Raw genomic sequence first — 26,676 nt, 5'->3', positions numbered from 1 at the left:
AGGCAGCAGCCTGGCAGTGGTAACCGCCTTGTCCACCGCACTGAGTGTATGTGAACTCGTAGAGGCCAGTGGAAAATGGGTGGTGGCCTGATCACCTGGACCAGATCGAGCCGTTCATACCTTTGTATTATGTACATGTATCAGTTTTTTTTCTCTCTCCCTCTTGTTGTATCATAATTATTATCAGTACTACAGTAAGTCATGTACAATCAATTATACAATCAATTATCATGTACATGTACAGTTGCACATGTTTGCAGTTTACATACAGGGTTAATTATGCCCTAACTTATGGTCCGTTACACGCCCGATTGGTAGAGAGACTCACCTCCTCTTCCCTGCAGCCTGACTTGTGTCCAGTTGTGGGGTCTGCATTCGCCACTAAGTCATAGTGATGGCCTGCGGATGCGAAGGATAGCTTGTGTGTTTCTGAACATTCAAGTGATGCTAACGCGGACCCCACGAAATTATTAGTTGTCATGTAGGGTAGATCTACGTGCCGTCGTTGGTCGTGCTTGGTCGGCTAGCCGGCTGTGCATGTGTATTGTGGATCTTGACTGACAGTCATGCCATTGAACCAGGCCTTTCCGTGACCACTCCGCTATCACAATGTCAATACTGTAGTGTATAATGTATGTGTCATGTGTGGTCATGTACGTGTACGTGTTGACATGCACATGACACGATCGCATTGTGATGATGTCCGGACGATATACGTGTACATCAGCCATGTACTGACTGACAGTCTGTATCCTGTATCCTGACTCATACTATTACCAGTAGTAGTAGTACCATGGCAGCTACATTGTAGACTACATGTACAATCATGCAGCCATTATCAAGCATGCTGCACTGGTCAGCTACTATGCTCTGGTATGACCATGATGACCAGCGCTAGTGGGAGCTAGCCTAGGACATGGCTGTCATGGGATGGACCCACAGTGCCAAACTCCCACATGCGCAGGCCACACGTCACGGATGTTGTGTGAACGTCCCCAAAATAACTAAACCTTTTTGATTCATTTTGCTAGCCGCGACCAAACATGCATCTGGCGCTTTGCCTTGGCTTTGGAGTTTGGTCTGCTCAGACGCAAATCCCTGCGTGCGCGTGCGGATCGGAGTCAGTGTCGACCAGGCCATGATCCAAGGAGTCTTTAAAAAACCCTTTACGACACCTTGGCGTCCACTTACTACAAGGAACGGTTAGTTACAGGTTATGTGGCTGCCTTGGTCTACTGACTGTCTGGAGAAGTCGAACTCGTAGATCTACTCGTAAGTCGGGTCCCACCGGTCTACCGCGAGGCGAAGGTACGATCTACGTAGATCTACCGTGATGTCACGCATGTGTGTGCGTGTGGCCGTACCGGCCGTAGACTTGCCAGCACCGTCAGCAGGACCCTAATCCCTATAATCCCTATGCTAGTACACGTACAATCTGAATCAGTCATTACCGATATGGTCGGATTGATGTGAGTGACAAGGCTAGCCTTCGGACTCGTGCGGAGCGGCTCGAACTGCGCGCAGTGACGGACAAGAAAGAAGTGTACTTCAAGTAGGTTCTCGGTAGCTACCCCGGTCCTGTCGCTCGTATCAGTTTTGCGGCCGGCCAGATCCACGGCAAATGTTCAGCCCCTAGCCCTGTCTCCGGACCGTCCGTGCGAAGAAGTTCCCGCTCGCAATGTTATCGTTGGCGTGGCTACATCGATAGCCAATATGGAGGTTGTCTTGGTGTCTCAATTGCTTGAATGAAAGAAGTCCTCGCGGAATCTGCTCAGTGCTTGCTTTGGATTTCTGACAGGGGCGGTTGCGGATGACCGCATTAGCAACACAACTGCTGAACTACGTACACATGGACGTAGTTACCTAGTGACGTCCGTGTGAAATCTGATAGTGACATTGGGCAGCGGAGAGTGATAATTATGATAGTTTCAGCCTCCGGTGTTATAATTATTCGTCTGTTTGTGCGAAGAAGCTGAAGCAAACTGGAGGGGAGAGAGGTTTGTGGAAAGTAGAAGGCGGCTCAGCCACGGTAGCCACTGCCAGGGAGTCTTCGCAGGGAAGCAGCACATTTGTGCAAGCGCGTTCGTGTATGCGTGCTCAGCAGCCACAGTGTGTGCAGGAAGCACAGAATAAGAAGAGCAGCGCCGTGCGAGACCCGGACCCGCACTGCTCCTCGATATCAGACCAGCTTTTGCTGAGTAGATCTACGAGTCGAGTGCAGGTTGCGCCAGGTGCTGCATGACGCCACAAGCTATACAGGGAGGTAGACCTACGACTTGGACGCACCTGCCCCGTTCGCATTCTTCCCTGCTTCCCAACCGGGCAGCTGCATTGGTCACGGTGGTGAACGCTACAGCACAGCGATTATAATAATGGTTGATACAGTGTGCAATAACAATAACTAGGAGTGCTGAGTGCTTGTTATTGTCATACTGGTTTACACAGGGACATAGGCAGTGCTACATACCTATGTTCCTAGCTGAACCAAGCACACCCAGCTGTACGGGCAACAGCTGTAACAGCCAGCACACTAACACATGGAGCAGTGGACTAAGCCGACATGAATACAGTTGCAGCCAGGCAGTGCGGCATGCTTATTTCCTGTCCCCGACCAGCTTAGAAAAGGATCTTGCTTGGACTAACACAACCAATCCACTGCCGCTGCTCCACCGCTCCTCATGCTCTTCCGTCCACCCCAAAGGACTGCTGGAAACTCGGAAAATAGCGTCAGTCCAGTGTGTCAGTGCTTGAGGGTGAAGAGAACAGAGTATACGGTGCCTGCTACTTCACACTGTGTGTAAGCAATGCCCAGTGAGGCCATCCAAGGAAGCTCTGGACGTGGCCACGTTCGGTGCCCATGCAAACCGGATTGCCAGAATCGAACCACTTGCTATGGTGCATACTGCCGCGTTCGGTGAGGACACGGTGCTCTTTTGCGTGCTGACGTGTGTGTGTGTATGTGTGTGGAAGTGTGTGTGTGTTTGCGTGCTCGTGTGTTCATGTGTGTGTGTACATTTTTGTGTGTGTGTGCGTGCGTGTGTGTGCGCGTGTGTGTGTGTGTGTGTGTGTGTGTGTGTGTGTGTGTGTGTGTGTGTGTGTCGGAAGGCTACCCTCTTGCCGAAGCATTTTGGAAGTTGGACTAGTTTCGGCTCCACAATCCAGTGTGTCGTTACAATTATAGCTTTCATGGCTGAGGTTGTTGGTACGTCTGTTGGCTCTGGGTTCCCAGTACCCAATTGCCAAGGCTGGTTGGTAAAATAACTCCAGTTTCACTTCAAGGTACCAGTACATCTAGTGTCTGCTTCTATCAAAGCAGCATGCTGCCTATACTGGTTACCCCAGCAAGCGTACGGTGTGCATAGGTAACTGTCTTGGCCGTCCTATTCCGATGTACTCCGTGTGGTATAGACCAGGTGTGCATGGGAGGGGGGGGGGGGGGTTGATTCACATGGCTTCGCCAGTTGTGTGGATTAGACAGTTATCTGGTGCTTGTCTTGATCTGTTTCAATCAGAATCAGATCCACTATCGTTGCTATAAAGAGAAAATCTGTGGGTGCACATCCAGTGCATTTGCAGATTTGCGACGGGCGTATACATGGCACATGGTGTGTGTGTGTGTGTGTGTGTGTGTGTGTGTGTGTGTGTGTGTATGTGTGCATGCCGGAGTATGTGGTGTGATGTGTGTGTGGGAAAAGTGAAAAAGACCAAAACGTGGAGATTAACTGGCCAGAAAAAGCCACTTCATTGCTGTGTGGTTTAGACCAGGCTGAATAGTGACGGTCAATTCTTCAGCTTTGCAAGCTGTTGAATGGTGCAATCCCAGCACAAGTTGCTATGGCTTCTGCTGTAGCATCGCTATCATCGCCTCCGGCGATGGACGTCAAATGGTCAAATGTTGTGAGAATTATTGGCGTGCGGTTGTGGAAAAGTGGCATGCTACCGTCGCCAAGGACGGGGATATTGGTATCCAGGTGTCGCAGTTCTGCAGAGACTGCGTGTTCAATACGCGCCTCAGAGAGTGTCGCAGAGTGACTATAACGGAGTGTCAGTTTGAGGACGATTCGTCGCTGTTCGCCAAAACCTACGGTGATGCTGAAAGGGCCTTGGCCTCGTTTCGGGAGGCTGCAGCATCTTTTGGCCTGTCAGTCAATCTGGGCAAAACTAAGTTCATGCCTATGGGCGTTGGTGTGGTGGCGTCGGATATGGTGCCTTTGGGTGGAACCGTCGAATGCGTGGACAGCTTTCGCTATCTTGGCTGCCAGATCACTCCTGATGCTAGGAGTAGCTTTGATGTCTCTCGCAGGATCGCCGCAGCTTCGGGTGCATTTGGCACCTTGAAGAAGGCTGTGTTTGCGAACCCCGAGTTTCCTATCGGTCTCAAGCGTGTTGTGTACGGAGTCACTGTGTTGGCGGTACTCCTCTATGGTGCTGAGAACTGGACACCGAGGCAACGGGATCTCCAGCGTCTGGAGTCGTTTCACCTGCGATCTATACGCATGGTCCTGAGCATCAGTCGGGCGCGCCAGATGGACGAGCACGTGACAACCCTTCAGGTACGGCAGTGGTGGGGAGACATGGAGCAGGTCTCTGACAAGGTCCGGCGCCGTCGTCTCCAATGGCTGGGCCACCTGGCTCGCATGGATGACCGTATTCCCCGCCAATTGCTCTTTGGTGCCTTGCCGTCTAAACGACCTCCACATGGCTGGAAAGACCCAGTCAAACATGACCTGGCGGCGGTGTCCATTGGCATGAATGAGTGGCTTGACACAGCAGATGATAGGTCTGAGTGGAGAACCAGGTGTCAGGATGGAGTCTACAACGTGGTATGCTCTCGTGTACAACCTGCCGTGAAACCACTCCTGTGTATGGTCTGCACACGCCATTTCAGCCGCCCTCAAGACATCGCTAGACATAGTTGCACCTCCCGTCGCTCCGCAAAAGCAAAAAACAAACATTGAAACAGCCGTTCACGTCCCACCGGGCTCGCAGGGCCTCATGCCGCGTCCCGAAGACAGCACTCCTTCAAGTCGCCCCGTTTGGGGTCACATAGCCAATCGTGGCAGTGGGCGAAGGAAGGAAGGAGGAAGGTGTGTGTGTGTGTGTGTGTGTGTGTGTGTGTGTGTGTGTGTGTGTGTGTGTGTGTGTGTGTGTGTGTGTGTGTGTGTGAGTCATAGCTGTGTGGTGTAGACCAGGCTGAATAGTGGCGGTCAATTCTTCAGCCTTGCAAGCTGTTGAATGGTGCAATCCCGGCACAAGTTGCTATGGCTTCTGCTATAGCATCGCTATCATCGCCTCTGGCGATGGGCGTCCAATGGTCCAATGGTGAGTGAGAGAGAGGAGAGAGAGAGGGGGGAGCATGCCAATGGCACTCTGAAGGCATGTAGTGCTCACTGTGTGCAGCAGCCCCTGTCACACGTGTTGTTAATACCATCTCTATGCCGCCAAAACCTAAAAGAATACCGTAACCTGGCTGCAGTGAACCCTGTAATTCTAGGAAATACAAGGTATATCCAGAGAATTATGAAAGTTAAGCCCACTAGCACTGGGGAATATCTGAAAGACAAGAAGTGACCTTGCTGAGAATTGCAGAAAAACGGCGTGTACATGTTAAAGCACTCCCGGATGTCAATGGCTGTAATTGTTTTGCTTTTGTTTTAACTGCAGGGATATTGATGGAGAGCTGGTGTTCGGCTGTAAAACAGTCTTAACATTTGCAAATGGCTTTGTCGTAGGACCCGCCACACGGCCGCCGTCCTGCGACAATGAGCCAGACGACCCACCCGTGAAAAAGTGCTGCTACGAGAATATGTGCACAGAAAATTATAGTGAGTATGTTCAGCACCTTCATGATGGAATACTAAGTACTACAGTCAGTTTTGCGTATAACGACACTCGGCGGGGCATCAGAAAAGTGTCCTTTTTCGCGAAGTTCCCTTATACCCGAAGTCTCTTATTATGTATTACAGCTAGATGGGACTTACACTTTGCTCTGGGCATGGAAATTCTGTCGTTATTCGCGAATTGTCGTTATATCCGCAGTCGTTATTAGCGAAGTTGACTGTGTTAGCTACTTGACCGCTTTAATGCACTACCCGCTATCATTCGATCCCAGCGTACCTTGCCTGCTTTTCGCGCTAGCTGCTCACAATTTCTCCTTGGGCACCCTGTAAGAACGCCATAGGCCTGTTGGGTATACCCAGGTAAAATAAATACTTCTACTACTACTACTACTTGAATACAGGGCTGCTCAATGAAATCCAATCGCATTAGTCAAGTTTGCACCCTGCCGCAGTTCACGTGCACGTATTTTCAGGTCTAGAGCTGCACAACACCCAGCCCATACTTGGCCCATGAGATTGGATTTCACTGAGCACCGCTGTAGTATAGGAGTGTCACTGTGCGCATCATGTGCTGCAGTACTGCCGGTATGCAGTGCAACTCATGTGGGCAAAGACGCTTAGCAGTGAATGCCGAGCAATATGGATTGTACATTAATACCCCCCCCCCCCCCCCAACACACACACACACACACACACACACCTGCCACCACACACGTTTTTACTTCTGGCTTGGGACCAGACAACGCGTAACTTTGCTGCCCAGACTTGGAACTTCGTTATTTCCTCAGTCGGAGACAATGTTCATTTGCCCCAAGAGCTGGCCTGAGCAAAGTTACTGTAAGGAATGATTTTCAATGTGATATTCTTGAGGTGGTCATTCAGGTGCAAAAACAACCTCCGGGAATGTTATGGGATTTTTCAAGTCTTCGTTGTGCTGGGTTGACAACTGTATTCAAATGCAACCAGTAGTGTGTTTTGAACCCACAGCTTGATACATAAGCCAGCTTGAAGCTAGTCGGGCTAAAAATGCACTGGCACTAAGTGTAAACTCAGCTCGTGTAACGAGTCCCCTCTCCCACAATGAAAATTGCTTCTTCTTGTCGATATTTGCTCATAGCTGCTACACCGACAACAACTGCAACAACTGCTGCAACAACTGCAACAACTGCTACAACAACTGCAACAACTGCTCTCGCATCCACTTCATCCAGCATAACATCCACTGTATCAACATCGCTTGCTGTGACCATCTCAATGCCACTGGTAGCAGCATTCGTGCTATTCAGTCTTGCCGCGTTCTTGGTCTACAAGCTGTATCGCCGCTCTGGTGCTGTTCCGCCGGACGACAAGTTGTCGAGAAGCTCCTCCATGGCAGGTGGGCAATGCATTACTGTGGAGGAAACAATCCATTTGTGCAATACCATTGTGTGCGGACATCTTCACACGGAAATATTCAGGGTCTATAGTCTATACATGCTTAGAAGTATCACATGTGCCTTTTTGAGCAACTCTTAAGTATGATGGCCAAAGCACTCTATCTGAAATTCTGAGTGCCACATCCCAGCACAAGGAGAACGTAAGATCAGAAAAGTACACAACAATGCGAAACTCAACCCCCGCCCGCGGCAGACCTATCCACAGAACATTGGACTGGATGAGCGCAACGAGAACGAGAGCACTGCGGATGCAAAGAATGCAACAAAATTTAAAAATATTCACTTTCGTCCGAGGATACTGTGTTCCGGGCTGCTGCAAGCTTGTACAGTCAACTTCGCGTATAACGACACTCGGCGGGGCATCAGAAAAGTATCCTTATTCGCAAAGTGTCGTTATACCCGAAGTCACATTATATGTATTACAGTTGGATGGGACTTTGCTCTGGGCATGGAAATTCTGTCGTTACTCGCGAATTGTCGTTATATCCGCAGTCGTTATTACCGAAATTGACTGTACTTGTAGTTCAGATTTCCTATCATGAGCATCTCTGCTGATTCTCTGGATGATTGTTGTGCATCTGTGTCCGAATTGCTATGCAGGTGGGGATGATGAGGCAGGTTTAAGCTCCGGAGGTGCATTGTCCAGTGGGCGACAGGGAGTCGGCAGACTAGCTGCGCGTAGTCTAGCTGATGCCATTGATTTGGACAAGACTATCTCACTCGGCTGTGGCGCGTACGGAACGGTAAGGCTGCAAGTGCACAATATGCAAGCGGATGCTGTTTTGCGGGAATCTGTTTTATCCTGGGATTCCAAGTCGGTATCTTCCCACGGATCAACAGACTTAATGCCTGGTAGTCTTGATCACAGTTTTCTACATTGGGAGTTGTTTTTATAATTTTATTGTAAAGATTTGGAAAGGTGCAGCTCATGTTTTAAACGATATGTGATTCCCTCGCAAATGTTGTACAGCTGTATTGAAGGAAGGCAGCAATGCCTGAACCTATGGTGAAGTAAAATAAAAATAACGTAACATATTGTGGAACCGCCGTATAAATTTCGAAGTACCATCTGAAGCCGGGTTTGCACTAGCGGCCGGTTCATTGCTCGAAACACCGACACCACAATGCCGACATGAGGTCGGCCAACTGTGTCGGATGTGTTAGCCTGCCCGTTCACGTAGCCTCGTGCATTTTTGAGTTCCGGGCAAGTCGTACGTGTGTGTGTGTGTGAACATTTTCACACACGAAAATGGGCCTAAACTTGTCGAAAACATGTATGACACCTCACCTCAGTTCACGCTACGTGATTTTTGCTCCGATTTTGACAATTTTTCGCACGGCTTCATGTCGGCCGAAAATTCTGCCCAGTGCGGGCTCGCCTTTGCAATGTTATTTTGGGAGGATTTTTCGACACGCCGGTTAAGTTCTGCATGCGCTGGAATGGAGCGCATGTGCAGTTTCTATGCGCATGTTAGATGTGCACATGACACAGCTGTGCTTCTCCTTTTCCCACTTCCTTAGGTCTACAAGGGTGTGTGGCGAGACCGGCAGGTAGCAGTCAAACTGTTCACTGATGAACGTGCTTTTCGCTGGGAGGTAAGTGGACAACTAGGCCCATTGGAAGCACTAACTACTCAGTCAAATTACATGATGGATGGGTCACATGACATAATGGATGAGTCACATGACATAATGGATGGATCACATGACATTATGGATGAGTCACATGACATAATGGATGAGTCACATGACATAATGGATGGGTCACATGACATAATGGATGAGTCACATGCATGACATTACGGGTGATAGTGAAGTGGTTGATGGGTGTTGCTGAGCTCCTCCTGCTAGTGAGAGATCAGTGCTACATGTAGAGGGTCACCACCGAGGGGGGGGGGGGGGGGGGGGAGCGGAGGGTTGAGGTAGTTTTGAAGTTGAAAATTTAGAAGAGAATATTGTGTTGTATGGTGGCGTGGAAATATTCTATACGTAATATGAGATACTTCTAACCAGGGGCATCGGAAGGTATTTTAGTGTGGTACGGTCAGCCATCTGAAGTGCAATTTACTCGTGGGGGAGTGGTGGCTGAGCCAAACATTTCGGAAATTTAGATCCCAGTTGAGTGTATTTTATTGATTCACAGGGTACCTGGGGCAAAAAGTGGTACGGTCAATGCCGTAGTGACCGTAGCGTGTCCGACGCCCTGCTAACGTTAACACATTGTGACACCAAGTCAAAGTTGATATGCCATCTCCTGTCCTCTCACCGGTGGAGGTTAGAAGACTCGACTCGTTGTTATCGAGATGAGTGTACTGTGCTGAAAGCCCCTTTTCCGCATCCACTCAGCGCAGTGTTTGCTTGTCCCATTGGTTGTTACTAGTAGACTGAATCATGACGTAGACGAATATGTCCGTGCTCTGTTTCTGTGCCCGTGCTACACAGCATGACATCTTGTCTGTGTTTAACCTCAGTCACCGATCTATAGTGGAGTTCTTTGGTGCGGACATGGTGTGCGGTGAGTCGTCCATCACACAGTACTGGCTGATCACGGAGTACTATCAGCTGGGCTCTCTCCAGCGCTACCTTTGTGAGGAGGCGTTCTCGCTTGTTGACACCAGCAAGCCGTGTAGTGCGGGTCGTGCTCCTGAAAGAGCTACATCTGTGAGGCACTGTACATGTGATCTTGGTGACCATGGTAATAGAGAATGCAGTCGACGTTGCTCCTCCAATACCGGCCAGCAGCCCGGGAGCCCGAGTGCGGTATTTCCACAGCACGAACGAGAGCTGCTGAGCCTCGTTCGCACCATTGTCTCCGGCGTTGATTACCTGCACACGTCCGTAAGCCGTCGGATGGCTGTGCTGGGAGACGTCGCAAGGACACCACACTGCAAGCAAGGAGCACCATACAGTTCCGGTATTCCGGCAGCGGATCACCCGGGATTCGCCAAGCCCATCATGGCTCACCGCGACCTCAAGTCGGCAAACGTTCTGGTGCGCAGCGACCGCACATGTGTTCTGGCTGATTTTAGCTTGGCTGCCTTCTTGGACCCATCGTCAAACCGTGTTCAACATCCTCTGCACTTGGCCAAGGTATGATATGGATAATACTGAATAGTAGCACACACTTCAGGCTCTTCAACAACATGCTTTTCACAAGTAAACTTAAAGAGCTGGATATTGAATATGATAGCAGTGCCAGCTCAGTTCTTTCTTAAGTACCAGTACTAAGATCTGCTGGGATCATTGTCCAGTGCTGCTTCATGTGATCTCTCAACAGTGCCGCTCCATGCGTTTGTAGTGTGCACTTGACAGCAGAGTGATTGGCCATGGGACTGCACTGTGGATGCCCGTCTTTTTGAAATGCGGCATGTGAGGAGCCTGAAGTTTGTTCTGTTCTTAAGTGTGATTACCATGACTTCTGTCTCCAAGCAAACGTTATACTCTTTAGGACATACTTGAGTATCATAATCCCAGTCAAGTTGTATCGGTGACGTAAATAATATTCTCTCAGTGTGAGGTAAGAAATCGTCCGACGTTCATTCTGCTCTTTCCACTCTTTCCATTCATGCAGCAACACGGAACGAATCGATATCTGCCTCCTGAAATCCTGAGTGGCACGGCGGGCAATGACATGAAGTCAATGCATCAGCAGGATATCTATTCGATGGGATTAACCCTGTGGGAGATTGTCAACTGCTGCCCTGTAAAAGGTGAGTGTGCTCGCCACAGCACGGGTGTAATTATAACACTCCTCAGCCATGGCTACAGAGCTGCTCTGATCAGTGGACCCTAGCTTTATCAATCCAGCTTATGTGCACACTGTTGCCAATGAGGCTACTCAATTCAGGGCTATCACGTTTCTTTTGGAAGAAATCTGGAAGGTGTCCGTGGGTGCCCCTCGGCCAGGGGCGAGGGATAAGGAGGCATGGCCCCCTTTATAAACCAAGGTATTTTTAAAAGGATTTCAAGAACCCGATACAACAGCCTATAGATTAGAGCACTTCCGTGGATAATCATAATGCTTGAAAGTAAAGGTTGTCTCTTCTCTCTTTTGTTCACATGTCGCCGCTCTGCTTGCAGGCCGAATGAATGCCACCTATGCTCTGCCGTATGGCCAGGAACTGAACAAGGGCAATCCCAGCATTGATGAGGTCAGGCAGATAGTCTGTGACTATGCTTTGCGACCGGCCATGCCCAACCAATGGAGCCAAAGCCAAGTAGGGTACCTTCTGTTATTCTTGCTGTAGTGGTACTTTTACATATTTTTAAGGCAGTGTTCTTTTTCTGGAAGTGTATTTTTGGAACTGTCCCCAAAGGAACTCTGTCAGCCAATAGCACCCCCTCTGTTTATCAGTCTGTCAATTAAGCAGGTCACTCTAAGCACACCAAAGGACACAGCCACTGTGATAGTGGAAATCGCTCTTCGCGTTATGGGCGCAGAGAGTTTGAGGAAGTTTCGGGGAAGTCGCTAGACAAATGGCTTGGCTAGTTAGGTCGGAGAAGAAGCTGTTGATTAACCTCTTAGTTTACCTTTGTACGCTAACCTATTAGTTGTCCAAGAAGCCGGTGTGCAATCGTGTGTGTTGGTGTACTCAGTCAGTGGCAGGGGTATTTCCCTACAGTCCAGTGCGTGTGTGCACTTCCATAGGGGTATACCTAACACTGGGAATTGAGTTATGTGCTGTCTACATCCACGTGTCCTCCTACAGACCCTGACCAAGCTCCAGTCCATCTTAAAGTCCTCCTGGGATGCCGACCCGCAGCGAAGACCCACCAGTACAGCAGTGGCACGGCAGGTTGAGGGCCTGCGCTCCTCGCTGCCGGATGCCGCGATGCCCTGCCACGGCATGGGCAGCCGATCGTCGGCATCGCCCAGGCCACCGGCATGTGCTGAGAGTTTTGCAGCACTACAGGGTGACGTGCATGGCTGCCCCGGAAAAGATCCAAGCACACCAGCAGCACTTCCGGCAAGTATGGCGTCCGTGTGCTGGAACGCCGATCAGTCCCACTCCGATGGGCCATCCAACGACTCCTCTCAGACTGGTGCAAACAACTCACATGCGTCACCGCCATTCATGCAGGTTAAGCCAACTTTTGTGTCAGTCGAAGTCTGAGCTGTACGTGCATCAGTCAGCTGCTTTCACGCAATAAGAACGAAGGAGGGCCCGAAATCCCATATCCTTTTTAAAATCAAGTTCAGCTCTTCTTACTTATCCAACGTCTCCTGTGGGAATATTTGTATTTGCACAAGCTTCACGTTGCCTCTGATAAAGCTTCGTAAGAAGTACTTTGAGCCAGGGAGTCGTAAAGCACCATAACTCCCCGCGTTGAGCCTAGTGATCCGTATACTATTGACTCATTATACTTTGAAAAGGAACGTGATCATGAGTTTCTAATTAATCCACGTCCATGATTACATAGAAAACCCTACATCATCACCAAACACATCCATGATGATAATATGCCTTCCGAAGCAGTTTCATGGCAGCCGCAGAGTGAGCTGCCTATCAGTCACGGTAGGGTGACGATTCGACAATTCTACTTTGAAAGCTAACACGCAGTAGTTCCAACTGCTTGAAATGTCAAAGTCTGGAGAATATTTAATCTGATCTTGCCAAGTCCACTGCCATATTAGCCACTTAGGGCTAGCACGTGATATCACATAATGCTTTTTATTAATGGTGCAGTTAATACCGGGCTGGAGCTATGCCAATTTCCTTATGGAACTCGGTTGAGCACAAAGTCAACTTTACTCTTTATTTAGAAAGGAAAAGGATACATTTCATTTATTGTTGGCTTAACATCCGAGTTTCTAACTCTTTATTAATTTTATTATGGACTGCCGCAGTGTTTGGTGTGGCTTCTCATTTCTGCCACATGCCAACAGGGCTGGTTTTGTAACTGTTTCGAGTCAGCAAAGTTTGCAGAAGCTTTTGTGACACTGCGGCAGAGTGATGATATTAACTCCCTATCTGGATAGGTAGCTGTTTCCATTTTCTTACACGACGTACTCGTATACAGTGTAATTAGCTATGTGCGCACTGTGACTAGGCACACTCATGCTTAGCCTGGACAATGTCCAGAGCATGGGCATGTGTACCTATCACCAAGTTATCAACTGATTACTTGTTCCACATTTTAGTAATAATTATATTGACACCGAATATGAGAATAATCTGAACTGAGAATGCACTAGCTCACTAGTACTAGCACTTCTTTTCCAATCATTCAACAACTCAACCTTTTCTGATGAGGCCCGCTCAATGACCGAAACAGCTGTCAGAAGGAATACAATTTCAGTACTCCAAAGGACCCTCTTGTTGCTGTTGTGGGAAATGTATGTGGTCTGTCGCAGAGAAAAAGAGTGGTGGTGGTGGCGGCGGCGGCGGCGGTGGTAAAGTCAAGTTTCTTTGACCATGGCTGTGTGTTGGAGCAAGACATGCCTTGGATACTTACACATTCCTGTTATCCAGAGTACTCTAATTTCAGAATTTTCGGTGCTCAATATTTTCGGTATGAGGGCAACAGGCTAGGTTAGGTGAACAGAAATTTTCGGTACAGAGAAGCAGTTCCCTATTGGATTATGTGTGTTAGTGTTTGTTTGGTGTATTGAAATTTTAGGTATGAAACAGACGCACCGAAAGTACCGAAAATAAATGTACACCGAAAATTTGTGAAATTACAGTATTTACTGTACACGTACAAGTATACTGTAATGTATTATAGTTGTCCCATCCGCTTATTAATTTAAAGTGAGAGCGGAAGCGAACTGCCTAATTTGACGGTACTTGTACATTGATGTATCATGGTACTTTTCAACATACAGTGGATCGGCTCTCGTAATATTTTGTTGCAAACTTTGCAGTTCCGAGTTTCGTGCACAGTGCAGCTAGTGTGCAATCATCAGTAGGCACAAATATCCAAAGATGCAGACCACAGCATTTATGGGAATAATCTTTCAATTTATTTAGGTGGGATACATGAGGAAACAAGTGCAAGGCTTAGCGGGACCTGAGCCTGACGTGCAGTGTTCGGGCTGCACTATGCTTATGCCTGTGGTAGTGTCTCTCTCACTGCTAGCCTGCTAGGTGCTGGATGCCTCAGTAGTGACGGCAGAACCAGTGAAGCCGGTGAGATGAGTTACAATTGGATAGGTGCGATGGCTGCACTCTTGTCCGCATGATGCCGTGCCGGTCTGCAAGAAGGCTTCACGGTCCAGCGAGAAGAACTACCGACCAGTCTCACTGCGGTCCACATCTGCTATTTATGGTGATGGAATCCGTTATCAACCGCCAGCTGATGAACGTCTGGGAGGGACACATGTGCACAGTCTCCTGTCACCAAGACCATTCGTGGCATTCGGATTCCGACTTGGTCCACGCCACTCTATAGCTCTAATCTACTTTTTGAAGTACTAACGACCCTCCGTCATCACTGACGGTCAGTCACTTTGCCTTCTGGTCTTGGGGATGTGTGGAAGTGCTTGCTGTAGACATAGCTCAGCTCAGGGCCTTTCATAACTTAGGTCTCACATACCGGCGTGCTACACAGGTTGTGCAATATTGGCGTCCAGGGTTCTCTTCAAGTCTAGCCTGGCTTATTTTTAAATATGCCAGGTTAGAAGAGAAAAGGGACTAAAGTATCTCACAGACCGCTCACTGCAAGTGGCCATCTGTGGCCAGAGCTCCAACTGGTTACCAATCTCTGCAGGGTTGCCACAACTGGCACAAAGAAGTATGCTCGGCCAATCAGCGTTCCTTGTGTTCAGACATCGCGATGGTGACGGTCGCCTGGCACCAGGAACTGAAATGGGAACATTTGCAGACAACACCACTCCGAGGCTGTACGCTTAAGTGTACGAGCACTCGCAGACCTCGTGAACCAAGCAGAGAACCTGCAAGCTTCTGTCAATGCCCTGCATGTTTGGGGATCCGCGAAGTGGGCGAGTTTTAAAGTGTGAGCCTTCCGAATCGTAACTTCTCTACATCTCCTGCCATCGGCAGCCTTGGCTCATGCCTGCTACCTGGTACGTTTGGTGGTGAGGTCATCCCTCAGCCTGAGCAACAAATGAAGCTCCTGGGAATCACGCTTGACTCCAAGCTCACCGTTGGCGCCTACCTCCGGACAGTTGCCGCCCGGTCGAACTCCCGCATGGGACTGCTGCGCAAGGTCGCTAGAGTCCTGGACGGTCCTGGCAAGCTTGTTGTGTACCGGTCCGTGGCTTTGTAACTTGTAAGACCACTACTTGAGTACGCTCCCCTTCACTGGATGGTGGCTACTCCCACCAACCTCAAGCACCTTCGGTGATGGGCCCTGCACATCCGGAGGCCCAACGTGCTGCTGCAGGGCCTCAAGGCAAGGCAGACCGTGGCAGCATTGTCGTTCCCGGTGTACAAGCTGCTGTGCCTAAATGCCCCTGTCGAGCCCGTAAATATCGGCAAACCGCTGGTCATCCATACCGACTAGTTCACCCTCGCTCTGAACTGCTCTGAATTCCCTTCAGGCTTCAGCGTACAATAGCCCCTCCCCATTCTGTCTTCTCTTCTCTCCCTAGGGCCTATGATAGACTCTTATGGTGCACAAGCTCGCGGTAACCATGGTAACCGGTCGTGCGGAGACCCGATGATAGGTCGGCTGAGGTTGGCTTTCCTCACCAGACACCAGTACAGGTTCCTTCTTGAAGCCCCTACTCTTCCCATTCAAATCTTTATTTTCACGATGGCCGCTGTTGTTGGTGTTGTCCTGCTGTATAACTAGGGAGGTTTAGTTCCCACGGAACGGAAACGCGTACGTGGGTGATCCACGTAAAGTGGATGAAGGGCACCCACGTTGCAATGTTGTGTTTAGTCACACGGAACAAACAAAAGCATGAAGCGAAAGGCCCAAACCTGGTCAAAGACGAAGCTACCCGGGCTTAAGAAGCGCATCCAATATTTTGATTTCGTGCTTCGGAAACTTCTTCAGCTGAGCACCTTCACAGCTTGCACAATGCACTCCATTCTGATTTTCACCCACGTTCTGGTGGAACGTGGGTGAGCCTCCATACACAGTATGTCGTGAACCAGAAAACGTCTGTACGTGGGTCACTGAGTATCACGTGGTACACACACGTAAAGTACCCACGGATTACGTGGGACTAAACCTCCCTATTATGTTGCGATGTGACTTCTCTCCGGAGCTCCCCTCCATCTCCGAAGTATAACACATACAATTTTGTAGATGACTGTACTCTTGCCTTGCTTGGTCACGTAAGGCCATCCAGAATTAATTCGTTGTTTCGGGTCACCCGACCGACCGTCTTTTTTCACCCGACCGCAAAATGTTTTTTTTTTATAGTGCATGGAAATGTACACTACAGACTAGACTATGTACACACGCGACCCTAATAATAGTAGTCCAGATATCGACCTCAGATTGAAGCCATGGCTAGCCAAATGACAGGATGCAGCGTTTGGTGACGACGTTGTCTTCTAATTCTATCTCCGATCCGCAATCGGTCCTGAAACAGCATCAGCTCCGCCACCTTGTCGCTATTTACAGAAGTAAGGTGAGAGCTGCTGGCCGGTCAGACTCGTTTGCCAGCGAGGCGAAGATCTGGTCCTGGAGCCGTGGAGGGGACCTGGATCTGATGGGACAATGACTGCGCTGGATTGTCTACACTACAGTCAAATTTGATCGACTGGCTAGATGGACAAAAGCTATTCGATGTACATATGTACGTAACCAAAATAAAAAATGAAATAAAATAAAAAATAAACCCGACCGACCGACCCTGGCCTGGTACGGATATGCCGGATGCGTGCAGCGTGAAGTGACCCGAAACAACGAATTAAAGGGGCACTCCGGCTTCATTTTCGACGCCGAGTTTTCGATGCCAAGACGAAGGTAGGTGAAAGAGAAGACCCCTCGAACAAGAACGAGTCTCCAGAAGCGATCGAGTCGAGCAGGAAGACGACTTTTAGAATTTCGCCGAGCGTCGCGAGCGCTGATGACGTAATGAGGGATTAGCTTGCCAGGGAAATGCATCTGCGCACATACATTTCACATACTTTTTGGCCAATTTTCAATCGAAGGGGAGGTTGTTTTCTATGTTCTCTCAACGTCGTGAGCGATCCCATCTTCTATACCCTTCCAGGTACCCTGAAGGTCCTCCAGAGGAGAATTTATCTCCAGCGAAGCGTTGTTGATCCGCTAAATTCGTCTCGAGACATATTCACCCAGTGCAGTGCTGATAAATGTAGAATGTTGAATCTGTGATAATTGTTGACGATGGAGAGAGAGAGGCTGATAGCCGCTGTCGCAGGGCCCCGGAGAGTGAAGCTGCTGGAAGTAACAACGGGGAGCCCGTTTGTATCACCTGAACAACCAGACTTCAAAGCAGCTTGACCAAATCGGAGGGTGCCTCGTTGCTTATCGTGAATATTACACCGACATGAATTACTACAAGTACACTGGTGAGTTTTATCTTGTTTTGTTCGTATGCTAGTACCCTGGCCTGGAGTTCTCGTTAGCAAATTCCTATTCCCTGGCGTTTTCTAAACATTCCGTGTAGTACTGAATACGTGATCAAGTATTCCGATTTGGGTAGATGTGGAATTTGGACATGTATTTTATAAAAAAATTCTATTTTCCCAATAGAGCGTTTGTAGTGAAATGGTTGCCCAAATACAACGAAATTGATTCTGCAGTTCTACAACTTGTACTGAATCCAGTCAAAGTAATTAATGATTCTTCATGACAGTTGGGGTCAATGAAATCTGATCCAGGCATAACGAATAGTGATGCCTGCCACCCCGAGAACGAATGCCCATTTGGTGGGGGATACCAAAGTACTAGAAAGTGGTGCGTGTTTCAATGTGGCATGGAAGTTTTATAATATGATCTCTGGTCAATACAACATACGATAGCCATCATGAATTGCAGGCCTCGAACGCAACTCAGACTAGAATTGGCAGTTCCCTAAGTTTATAATTCCATGGCCCCAGCTGTGGTGATAGAAGTTTGTTTGCACATTATTGTTATAGTCGATAGGTTTATACTGATGGCCACAAACCACGGCTGTTCGTGTTCATGAGCTTAGAGATTTCTCTCCACTATCTCTGTTGTGCATACAGGTCTGTCCAATATGCATTGACGGTATTGGGTATGGTATCTGCTCTGAGAAGGGAATCGCTGGAGCCACAGTCCCATGAAACAGAGAGGAGCCATCTTTCCAAGCTGATACCTGATGTGTACCGACGGAATTCTCATGAGATACCTCACGGACTACGTGTGGTGTGTACTTCATAGTACTCCTTCGACTACTATCTAGAATCAAGTCGACTGAAACAAGTTCAAACAACTCTGGCTTCAAACGAACCGTCGATTAGACAAACAAAACATTCTCTCATATACTGGAGCACTCTGACAACTCACGACCTATTCCTAACGATTGCCATCGCTTATTAATATGTAGAGTGCTGATTGGAATGTGCTCACAATCTCAACAATTCAGTGCTATAATTGTTTGAACAATGTGTTAGAACTTATTCCACTTTTCTCCGTGAGCTGTCCTATTCCACAATGGTTCATGCCACCATTATTTCTGGTAGTATCCATGTGCATAATTCCAAGACCATCTCGGATTCTTCAGCAATTTGTGCCACGGCAAAAGACAATGCTTGACTCGGTCACTGGGGCAGTCAAACTTCCCATCACAAATGAACTTCAATTTCTCATCTGTTTCAAGTACAGTGCGTATCGGTTATAGTGTGGTCGTATACAAGAATATACTGCTTACAAGAATGAACACTCATTTTTTCATAATCATAACACATATTTTATGTGTATATTTATTCTTACAAGCAGTATTATCACATAGTAGAATATATCGGCCCTAAGAATGGATTTTGTGTAGCAAAATATGCCAGATTAGTGCAAAGTGTATCGCCTGTAGTAATAACATCTGTGCTCTGTGCATACTCAATACAATAATATTCAACACAAAAAGAGAGTTATGTCCAAGGGAGCATTGGAGAATCACTTTTTCTGTTCAGTCGGACTCTTTCTTCCGACTTCTCTCGTATCCGCTGCTCCGCAGTCGCCTAGCACGACCGCGAGTCTGATTGATCCGTGTGTACGTGTATCATGTGTACGTGTCTACATGCCAAACGTGCGCGCATACATGTACATGTACATGTATGATGGCACACGTGCATATGATATGTCACACGTGATTTATCGTGTGTAAGAAATATCGGCAATAAGAATCAAATGTCGTTTTTCAAACACCCACGCTATAACCGATACCTACTGTATATGTACTGCCATGACTTGACCATGCTTCATCCACAGCTGGGCGAAGATTGTGGCATCGAATTCCATAGCGCACCTTCTTGCTGCCATGCAGGAGTATGTGGAGAGAAGTGAACATATTTTACTAAAAAACAACAGCCACTGAAGAGGATAGCAATAGCCTTGGGTGAATTTCCTGCAGGTACACGTTGTTGGTAGGTCTACTGGTCGGTCTTCATATCGTCAAGTTCAGAAATCACCTGTACTACACATCTTGTAGAAGGGATCCTGATCGAATAATTTTCTGGTCATAAAATTCACTAAACTGAGGGCGAGACAAAAATAGTCAGTACTCCCCGATTCCGTCAAGCTGCTTTGAAGTCTGGATGCACATGTGATGCTAACAAGCTCCCCGTTGTAACTTCCAGCAGCTTCACTTTCCCTGCGACAGCGACTGTCAACCTCTCTCTCCATCGTCAACAATTATCACAGATTCAACATTCTACATTTATCAGCACTGCACTGGGTGAATGTGTCTCGAGACGAATTTAGCGGATCAACAACGCTTCGCTGGAGATAAATTCTCCTCTGGAGGACCTTCAGGGTACCTGGAAGGGTATAGAGTCTGGGATCGCTCACGACGTTGAGAGAACATAGAAAACAACCTCCCCTTCGATTGAAAATTGGCCAAAAAGTATGTGAAATGTATGTGCGCAGATTAGGCTTTTCCACATTATGTTTTGCATAATTTTTGCATCTTGGGGGTAAAAATGAATCCTGTTGTAAAAATGCATCTTTCGTGATTTTTGCCAGATTTTCTTCAAAAACAATAACGTTTGCGTGATTTTTGCCAGATTTTCTTCAAAAATAACAAATTTGGCGTGATTTTTGCCAGATTTTCTTCAAAAACAACAATTTTTGCAAGTGTTAGCTAAACTTTAGCCTACAGGCATTTTCTTCTGCTGGCAAGACTTGACCTTGCCCCGCACCTGACGTAACCTGACTCTTGTCAGTCTCGAAATATGCCCGGCAGGCGGCAGTGCATGATGATGTGCATGCATGCATAAGCACGGGTACATGTCCTGTAGGTTCCCTGATGCCAACATGTACACTGTACATGACTGTACCGGTACATGCTTCGAAGCAGGGAGTCGTAAAATACCGGTATTTTACGACTCCCTGCTTCGAATGAATTATTTGGCAGCCATCTTGTTGCCATGGCAACGGGTGAATAATTGTCGCACATTGGGTGATTTCAAGAGTACATGAAAACCATGTACTCTTGGTGATTTTTTGAATTTTTTTAGATCTATCCATTTTTGAGAATAACATCATTCCCCCAAAAAATCGAGTTTCACATCCACATCTTTCCAATATTAGAGAGGTTCCGCACTACGTAAAGTTGAGCAACTTTACGTTAGTGGGCGGGAAAAACCCGTGAATTCGCGAGTTTACACTCCACTTACGGAAAGTTGTCTACGGAGAGTACGTACAGTGCGTTTTTTTATAATAGACTCTGAAAACCTTGAGAACGTACTCAAGGACACTTTTGAGAAAATGTCATGCGAGTTGCGTCACGAAAATCTGCGCGCGAAATTCGAAAAACCAGGTGCGACTCGTGGCATTTCGCCATCTTGTTCAGAGTGTCCTTCGAGCTCCTTGCCTCGTGGCCGGAGGAATCATTTTGTTGCTGACTGCACTGCTCTGTGGCCCTATTTTGCTTTTTCTCGAGTGTCTTTTCGTTCGTGGCAACTTGTTCTCTCGACATGCCACATAGTTATAACAAAACGCGAACGGGCCATGGTACATGGTGGTGTCTGTTTTACATTTTTTTGCGAAGACGAGGAGAACAATGGCTGGGCATCGAATTGGTCCCAAGTATTCCATTCGTCATGCTGCTGTTGCGTGTGGCGTCAGCATTTCCACCATGAACAGATGTACCAGGGATGCTGACGGCGAAAATCAGCGTGCTGCGTTGGCCAGTGATGAAGGCAACGAGAGTGACAATCCCCGATGTGAGACTCGTGCCATGAAACCACTCAACCCTGACGGATTTGCTTTGGACTGTATAAGAAGTAATTTACGGATTCTATGCTGCGAAGGAGGACCCAACACTGGACAAAGTTCCTGCTCGCTGCAGAGAAACCATCGACGATTTTCCAGACATGAGCAAAACTAGCTCTTGGGAAAATGTTGCGTTCCATGGGATTCCAGTGTGGCAAGACCAGAGGTATCACACAAATAATGATGGAACAGCACAGGATTGTGTCATGGCGGCATCGCTACCTGTGAGACATACCTGGATGAGACGTGGGTCAATGCGTATCACACAGGTACTAGGAGGTGGTACGACAATGGTGACAGGAGTGTATAGGCAAGCAACCAAATGAAGCACCATCAGGTAAAGGCAAGCGCGTTATTGTTCTGCATACTGGTGGACGGGACAGATTCGTGAAAAACTGCGCCGATGTGTTCGTGACTGGAGGCCGGCGCCAACGATGATATACGTCGTCGGCTGTCCGAGCACATCTGTTCACTGTGTAATACTGTCGTCACAAGTGCAACACAAAACACGGAATTATTGGGGCCGTTTCGTTCCTCGCTGGTCTTCTACTATTCGCACATGTTGACCCAGACACAACTGTGACTTATTTGCATTGTGTGTGTGTGTGTGTTTGTGTGTTTGTAAAACTGCTCATGCTTCCTTTTTGTTAGTCTCTTTATGGGAGCTGTGTGAATTGCCTTTGTGATTTGTTGTGGTGTTTGAATTTTCACTGCATTCTTTCAGGGATCGAGGGAAGTTTCCTACTTGCATGCTGGAATGTTTTGATTTATTGAGCTAATTGCAATGCAGGATTTGAATTATTCAGTACAGTTTGCCACAATAAGTCGTGAAAAGCCACGACTCACTGGTTTCCTACAAAGGTTAGGAGAACTGCAGACAGCAGTGCACAACTGCACAGCCATGTGCATGTACATGTACATGCATGCGCTGTACTACAGTATACCGAAAAAGAAAAAAAAGAATCAAGATGAACTGTACTGGATTCGAACTCATGCCGGGCACCATGCAAGTGATGAGCTTTCCTAGCTAAAACTTCCGTTTTAAAAATCAAAATCCACTGAAAACCATTTAAAACCGGATTTCCAGCCGAAACCCGGCCGAATATCTAACTTTGACAATTATTATTATTCCGACTCCCAAACTTAATTTTCTTCGATCCAAGACCCACACAAACGCAGCTGTGAAGAAAAAATTTCAAATTTGGAATGAGAACAAACTAAAAAATCAAAATCGACAATGGTCTGTTATAAAAAAACGCACTGTAGATAGGGCTCTGATAACGTAGCTGGTCCGTAAGTGGATTGGGGTACAAATTTATGACTCTCTCCGCATGTCGATCTGGTCGTACACTGCCGCATTCGGAGTTGCCAAGGGCAGCTACGTGATTTGAAAACTCCGTATGGCGGAACACAGATCCGCATGCAGTTTACGTTAGACTTTCCGTAGATCGACTACGTTTTTTACTAACGTAATTACGTTATGCGGAACCTCTCTATTTTTTCGAATAATGTGGAAAAGCCTAGCGCGCTAGCGCAGATGCATTTCCACTGGCAAGCTAATCCCTCATTACGTCATCAGCGCTCGCTCGGCGAAATAATTCTAAAAGTCGTCTTCCTGCTCGACTCGATCGCTTCTGTAGTTCTGATCTGGAGTATCGTTCTTGTTCGAGGGGTCTTCTCTTTCACCTACCTTCGTCTTGGCATCGAAAACTTGGTGTCGAAAATGAAGCCGGACTGCCGGAGTGCCCCTTTAATTCTAGGTGGCGTAACGAGTTACGTCGTTGGCGTGACATGTACATGTCGACATCGACATGAGAGATGGAAATGACGTAGACATCTGTGATCACGGTTTGAGACACAAGATATGACGTGACCGTGTGAACGGGCATGCTTTTTTTGTAATTCAAAAAGTAAATTTTAGGCGTTTCTAGAGATCGAAGCGCAGCAAAGGAGTCGAGCTTTTCGTTCAGCTCTTTTTTCTTGATGAAGTTGATCTAGACGTAGCATCATTTTCTTGGTAGGACTGTAGTATCTTTTCTTGTTTTCATGTTGTGATCGAATATCAGTCTCGGGAAACAATATTGACTGGAGTTCCTCGATAATTTGGTACACTGTAGTGAAAATCGATGGTTGCTGAGAGAAAGCATTGTAATTACTTGAAACTGGACTTGGCAAGATTGGAGACTGCATGCTGAGCGGAACTGATGGTTGATAGGATTTGAGTGATGGAGGATCCTGAGACGCGCATCCGTGCGCTGACTGAGCACGCGAACGCCGTGGAAGTGGACGCGGCCGTCAGTCCCAAATTATATTTTCGCTCTGGGGTGCAGATGATCACCACAGCTGGCATTTATTATGACGAGGGCAACTGGACAGCAGCACTCATTCTCTATATGAAGTATATCGTCCTGTTCGTGGAGAGGCTTCCCAAGCATCCTCAGTATAAATCACCACCAGGCTTGGCTGATCATAAGAAGACCACCAAATCTAATCTCACGACAGTGGCCTTTCCGCGTGCCGAGGAGCTGAAATCCAAGCTGAGGCAGAAGTACAGGAATGAGTATGCATCTTGGAAAGCTGCTGAAGATGCCCGACTGCAGCGTGAGGCAGAAGAACAGCAGCGACTCCAAGAGGAGGAGCAGCAGGCGGAGATTGCACGCCAGCAGAGACTCGCCGCCATTGAAGAAGAGAGACAGCTTGCATTGCACAAGAAACAGTACGAGCTAGCTCAGCAGCATGAACAGGAGCTGCAGCGGCAGCACCAACTGGAGGAGGAGAGGCAGCGGGGGCTGGAAATGGAGCGTCAGGACAGCCTCCGACGTGTCGAGGCCGAGCGCGCCCGCCGGGAAGAGGAGCGGCAGCAAGCACTGGCTGCGGCATCGCTTACCTTGGCCGAGTCCAATCCACCGTCGTATAGCTCGGTAGCACTATCGCCCACTGCACCACCAATATCTAGTATTCAATCACAGGGTGAAACAACCAGCAATTCTCTCACCTCGTCCACCGTGTCTATGGGTAGCGCACGACCAACGATAGACCGCAGCTTGAAACCATTGAAGCCAGAAGTGGAGTCTGATGAGGGCGAGCCGGCTGGCGTCGCGCCGAACGGGTACCGCTGGCTTCGAGTGCCGCTGGACATTCCGCAGAAATTCTTGCAGTGCGCGGCGGCCAACACCCAGCGCAACCTGGAGTTCTGCGGTATACTGTGCGGCAGGCTTCAGAGGAATGTCTTCTCCATTACTCACGTGATCATACCGAAGCAGACATCCACAGCCGACTCGTGCACCATGCTGAACGAAGAAGACTTGTTCGACATTCAGGACCAGAACTCGCTGATCACGCTCGGCTGGATTCACACTCACCCGACGCAGACTAGTTTCTTGTCTAGCGTAGATCTACACACGCAGTTCTCATATCAAGTCATGATGGACGAAGCCGTGGCTATCGTGTGTGCTCCGCGCTACAACCAAACTGGCTTGTATTCGCTGACTACGCAGGGCATGCGAGATATTCGCCAGTGCAAGGAGAAAGGTTTCCATCCCCACTCGCAGCAGCCGCCGCTGTTCGAAGACTGTGCGCACACTCTTGTGCAGTCCGATCTCCAGTCGACGTTCATTGATTTGCGTAGTTAGCGTGTGTTCTTAAATTTTGCTGTACGTGTGAGCGTGCGTGTGTGTGTGTGTGTGTGCGCGTGTGTGTGTGTGTACGTGTGTGTGTGTGTGTGTGTGTGTGTGTGTGCACGCGTGTGTTACGGTGTGTTAACCTTTTTTTCTCAAACCTTCTTGTACATTGCTGATTGCATTGCATTGCATGGCTGTCTGTATTGCTATTTAGTAGACCAATCTGTTGCCTCTCTGTTTGTCTTGCTGTCGATTTATAGTCCGTTCTCTACGCACATTGTAGCAATATTTTTTTCTGTTGAGATTGCCCCACCGAAGCCCTATTTTAACTAACGCCGATTTTACTTTTACCCAATTGCTTATGCTGCTATTGCTACTCGGCACTCTGCTGGGCACCCATTGCACCTTGTTCTGTCCCGGTGCACCGTGGCTCAGCTAGTATCGGGGGACATGCTTTTACACTGTTGATTGTTGAGATGTTGTATGAACTACGGTATGTTTATACAATGTTACCTAGCTGTCAGATATCCTGTATAGTAGATCTACTGTTGTCAGGTGACAGAAACTGCTTGGATTCAGTGTAGTCCATTACTGCCATGCTGGAGCTGGTCTCAGCCAATTCTGTCAAGTCTATCTTATATTTTTTGTGAGACTACTGAAGTGGGTATTGTGGACAACTGGTAACTACACGGAGTATGTGGCTGTTTGCCTATGCTGAAGGATAGCTTTTTGGATAGCAGGCAGCAGTTTTCCCTGATTCTGAAATTCCGGTAGACTATTATTTCAACTGGATGTGTTTGAGCACGTTCGTTACCAAGGCAAGTACTTTCAATCCCGGCTTCTATTATGGGGATACAACTCAGCCAGTTTCTTTTGGGGGGGGGGGGAGTATATGTGTAATATGCTTCATGTACATGTACTCGGTACCTACTGTATCTAGCATGCATGCAAAATAAATAAATGCAGACTCATGAACACACTGCACTGGTGTATATTAAAGGGGAAGTTAAGGCAAAAATTAAAATTTCACCAGTTGTAGTCTTCGGGGTGCTGAGTCGAATGGTCGTGGTCCGAGGAAGCTGAGACGCTCCCTTCCTACTTGAATCCCAATCGAACTCGCGCACTTCCACCTAAACTGGGTGACTGCGCCCTACTAGATGGGGATTTGTATGCAAAATGTCACTAAAAGCGCCGTTTCGTTCTTATAAAAGGACGGATGACCGCGATTGGCCCATATGTTGTAGTCTTTTGGATGCCGAGTCGACTGGTTTTGGTCCGAAAAGGCTGCGATGCAGCGTTCCTCCTTTATTCCCAATCGAACATGGTTGAACAAGCGGTCACGTGCTCCTGCGTACGCTAGTCACCTGGTCACCGTGCCTGCAGGGTACAACTTACTAGCCTGTTTGACCTTTTTTGGGTGCAGTCCTGTCACTCGAGTTGAAC

At 48.0% G+C, this 26,676-nt stretch overlaps 2 protein-coding genes and 1 long non-coding RNA gene across 4 annotated transcripts; all 3 read left to right on the top strand.

Annotated features, from left to right (window-relative positions):
* Window positions 1–1,121: 1,121 nt before the first annotated feature.
* LOC135822491 (TGF-beta receptor type-1-like) lies at window positions 1,122–13,588 on the top strand. Of its 2 annotated transcripts, none has more exons than XM_065335265.1 (9): window positions 1,122–2,914; window positions 5,665–5,825; window positions 6,958–7,215; window positions 7,877–8,019; window positions 8,798–8,872; window positions 9,719–10,366; window positions 10,848–10,986; window positions 11,357–11,493; window positions 11,986–13,588. In XM_065335265.1, exons 1-9 carry the CDS (start codon window positions 2,805–2,807, stop codon window positions 12,388–12,390), a joined length of 2,076 nt encoding a protein of 691 aa, XP_065191337.1. In that variant the 5' UTR covers window positions 1,122–2,804; the 3' UTR covers window positions 12,391–13,588. The 2 variants fall into 2 exon arrangements, with proteins under 2 accessions (XP_065191337.1, XP_065191338.1); XM_065335266.1 differs by lacking the exon at window positions 1,122–2,914 and adding an exon at window positions 5,168–5,322.
* A 3,563-nt stretch (window positions 13,589–17,151) lies between these two features.
* Window positions 17,152–18,933, top strand: LOC135822490 (uncharacterized). The gene is made up of 2 exons (XR_010554498.1): window positions 17,152–17,730; window positions 18,391–18,933. It is a non-coding gene; the product is annotated as an uncharacterized LOC135822490 (long non-coding RNA).
* A 4,598-nt stretch (window positions 18,934–23,531) lies between these two features.
* Window positions 23,532–25,922, top strand: LOC135822489 (STAM-binding protein-like). The gene has a single exon (XM_065335264.1). It carries the CDS (start codon window positions 23,839–23,841, stop codon window positions 25,243–25,245), a length of 1,407 nt encoding a protein of 468 aa, XP_065191336.1. The 5' UTR covers window positions 23,532–23,838; the 3' UTR covers window positions 25,246–25,922.
* Window positions 25,923–26,676: the final 754 nt, after the last annotated feature.

This window comes from Sycon ciliatum, chromosome 8 (genome assembly GCF_964019385.1).
Source record: "Sycon ciliatum chromosome 8, ocSycCili1.1, whole genome shotgun sequence".
NCBI classification, from domain to species: domain Eukaryota; kingdom Metazoa; phylum Porifera; class Calcarea; order Leucosolenida; family Sycettidae; genus Sycon; species Sycon ciliatum.
This window is presented reverse-complemented; position numbering and strand designations above follow the sequence as displayed.

Coding starts and splice junctions, on each gene's coding strand:
- LOC135822489 (XM_065335264.1), top strand. CDS start 23,839: ATGGAGGATCCTGAGACGCGCATCCGTGCGCTGACTGAGCACGCGAAC.
- LOC135822491 (XM_065335265.1), top strand. CDS start 2,805: ATGCCCAGTGAGGCCATCCAAGGAAGCTCTGGACGTGGCCACGTTCGG. Junction 5,826..6,957: donor TATGTGCACAGAAAATTATA/GTGAGTATGTTC, acceptor ATTTGCTCATAG/CTGCTACACCGACAACAACT. Junction 10,987..11,356: donor CAACTGCTGCCCTGTAAAAG/GTGAGTGTGCTC, acceptor CTCTGCTTGCAG/GCCGAATGAATGCCACCTAT.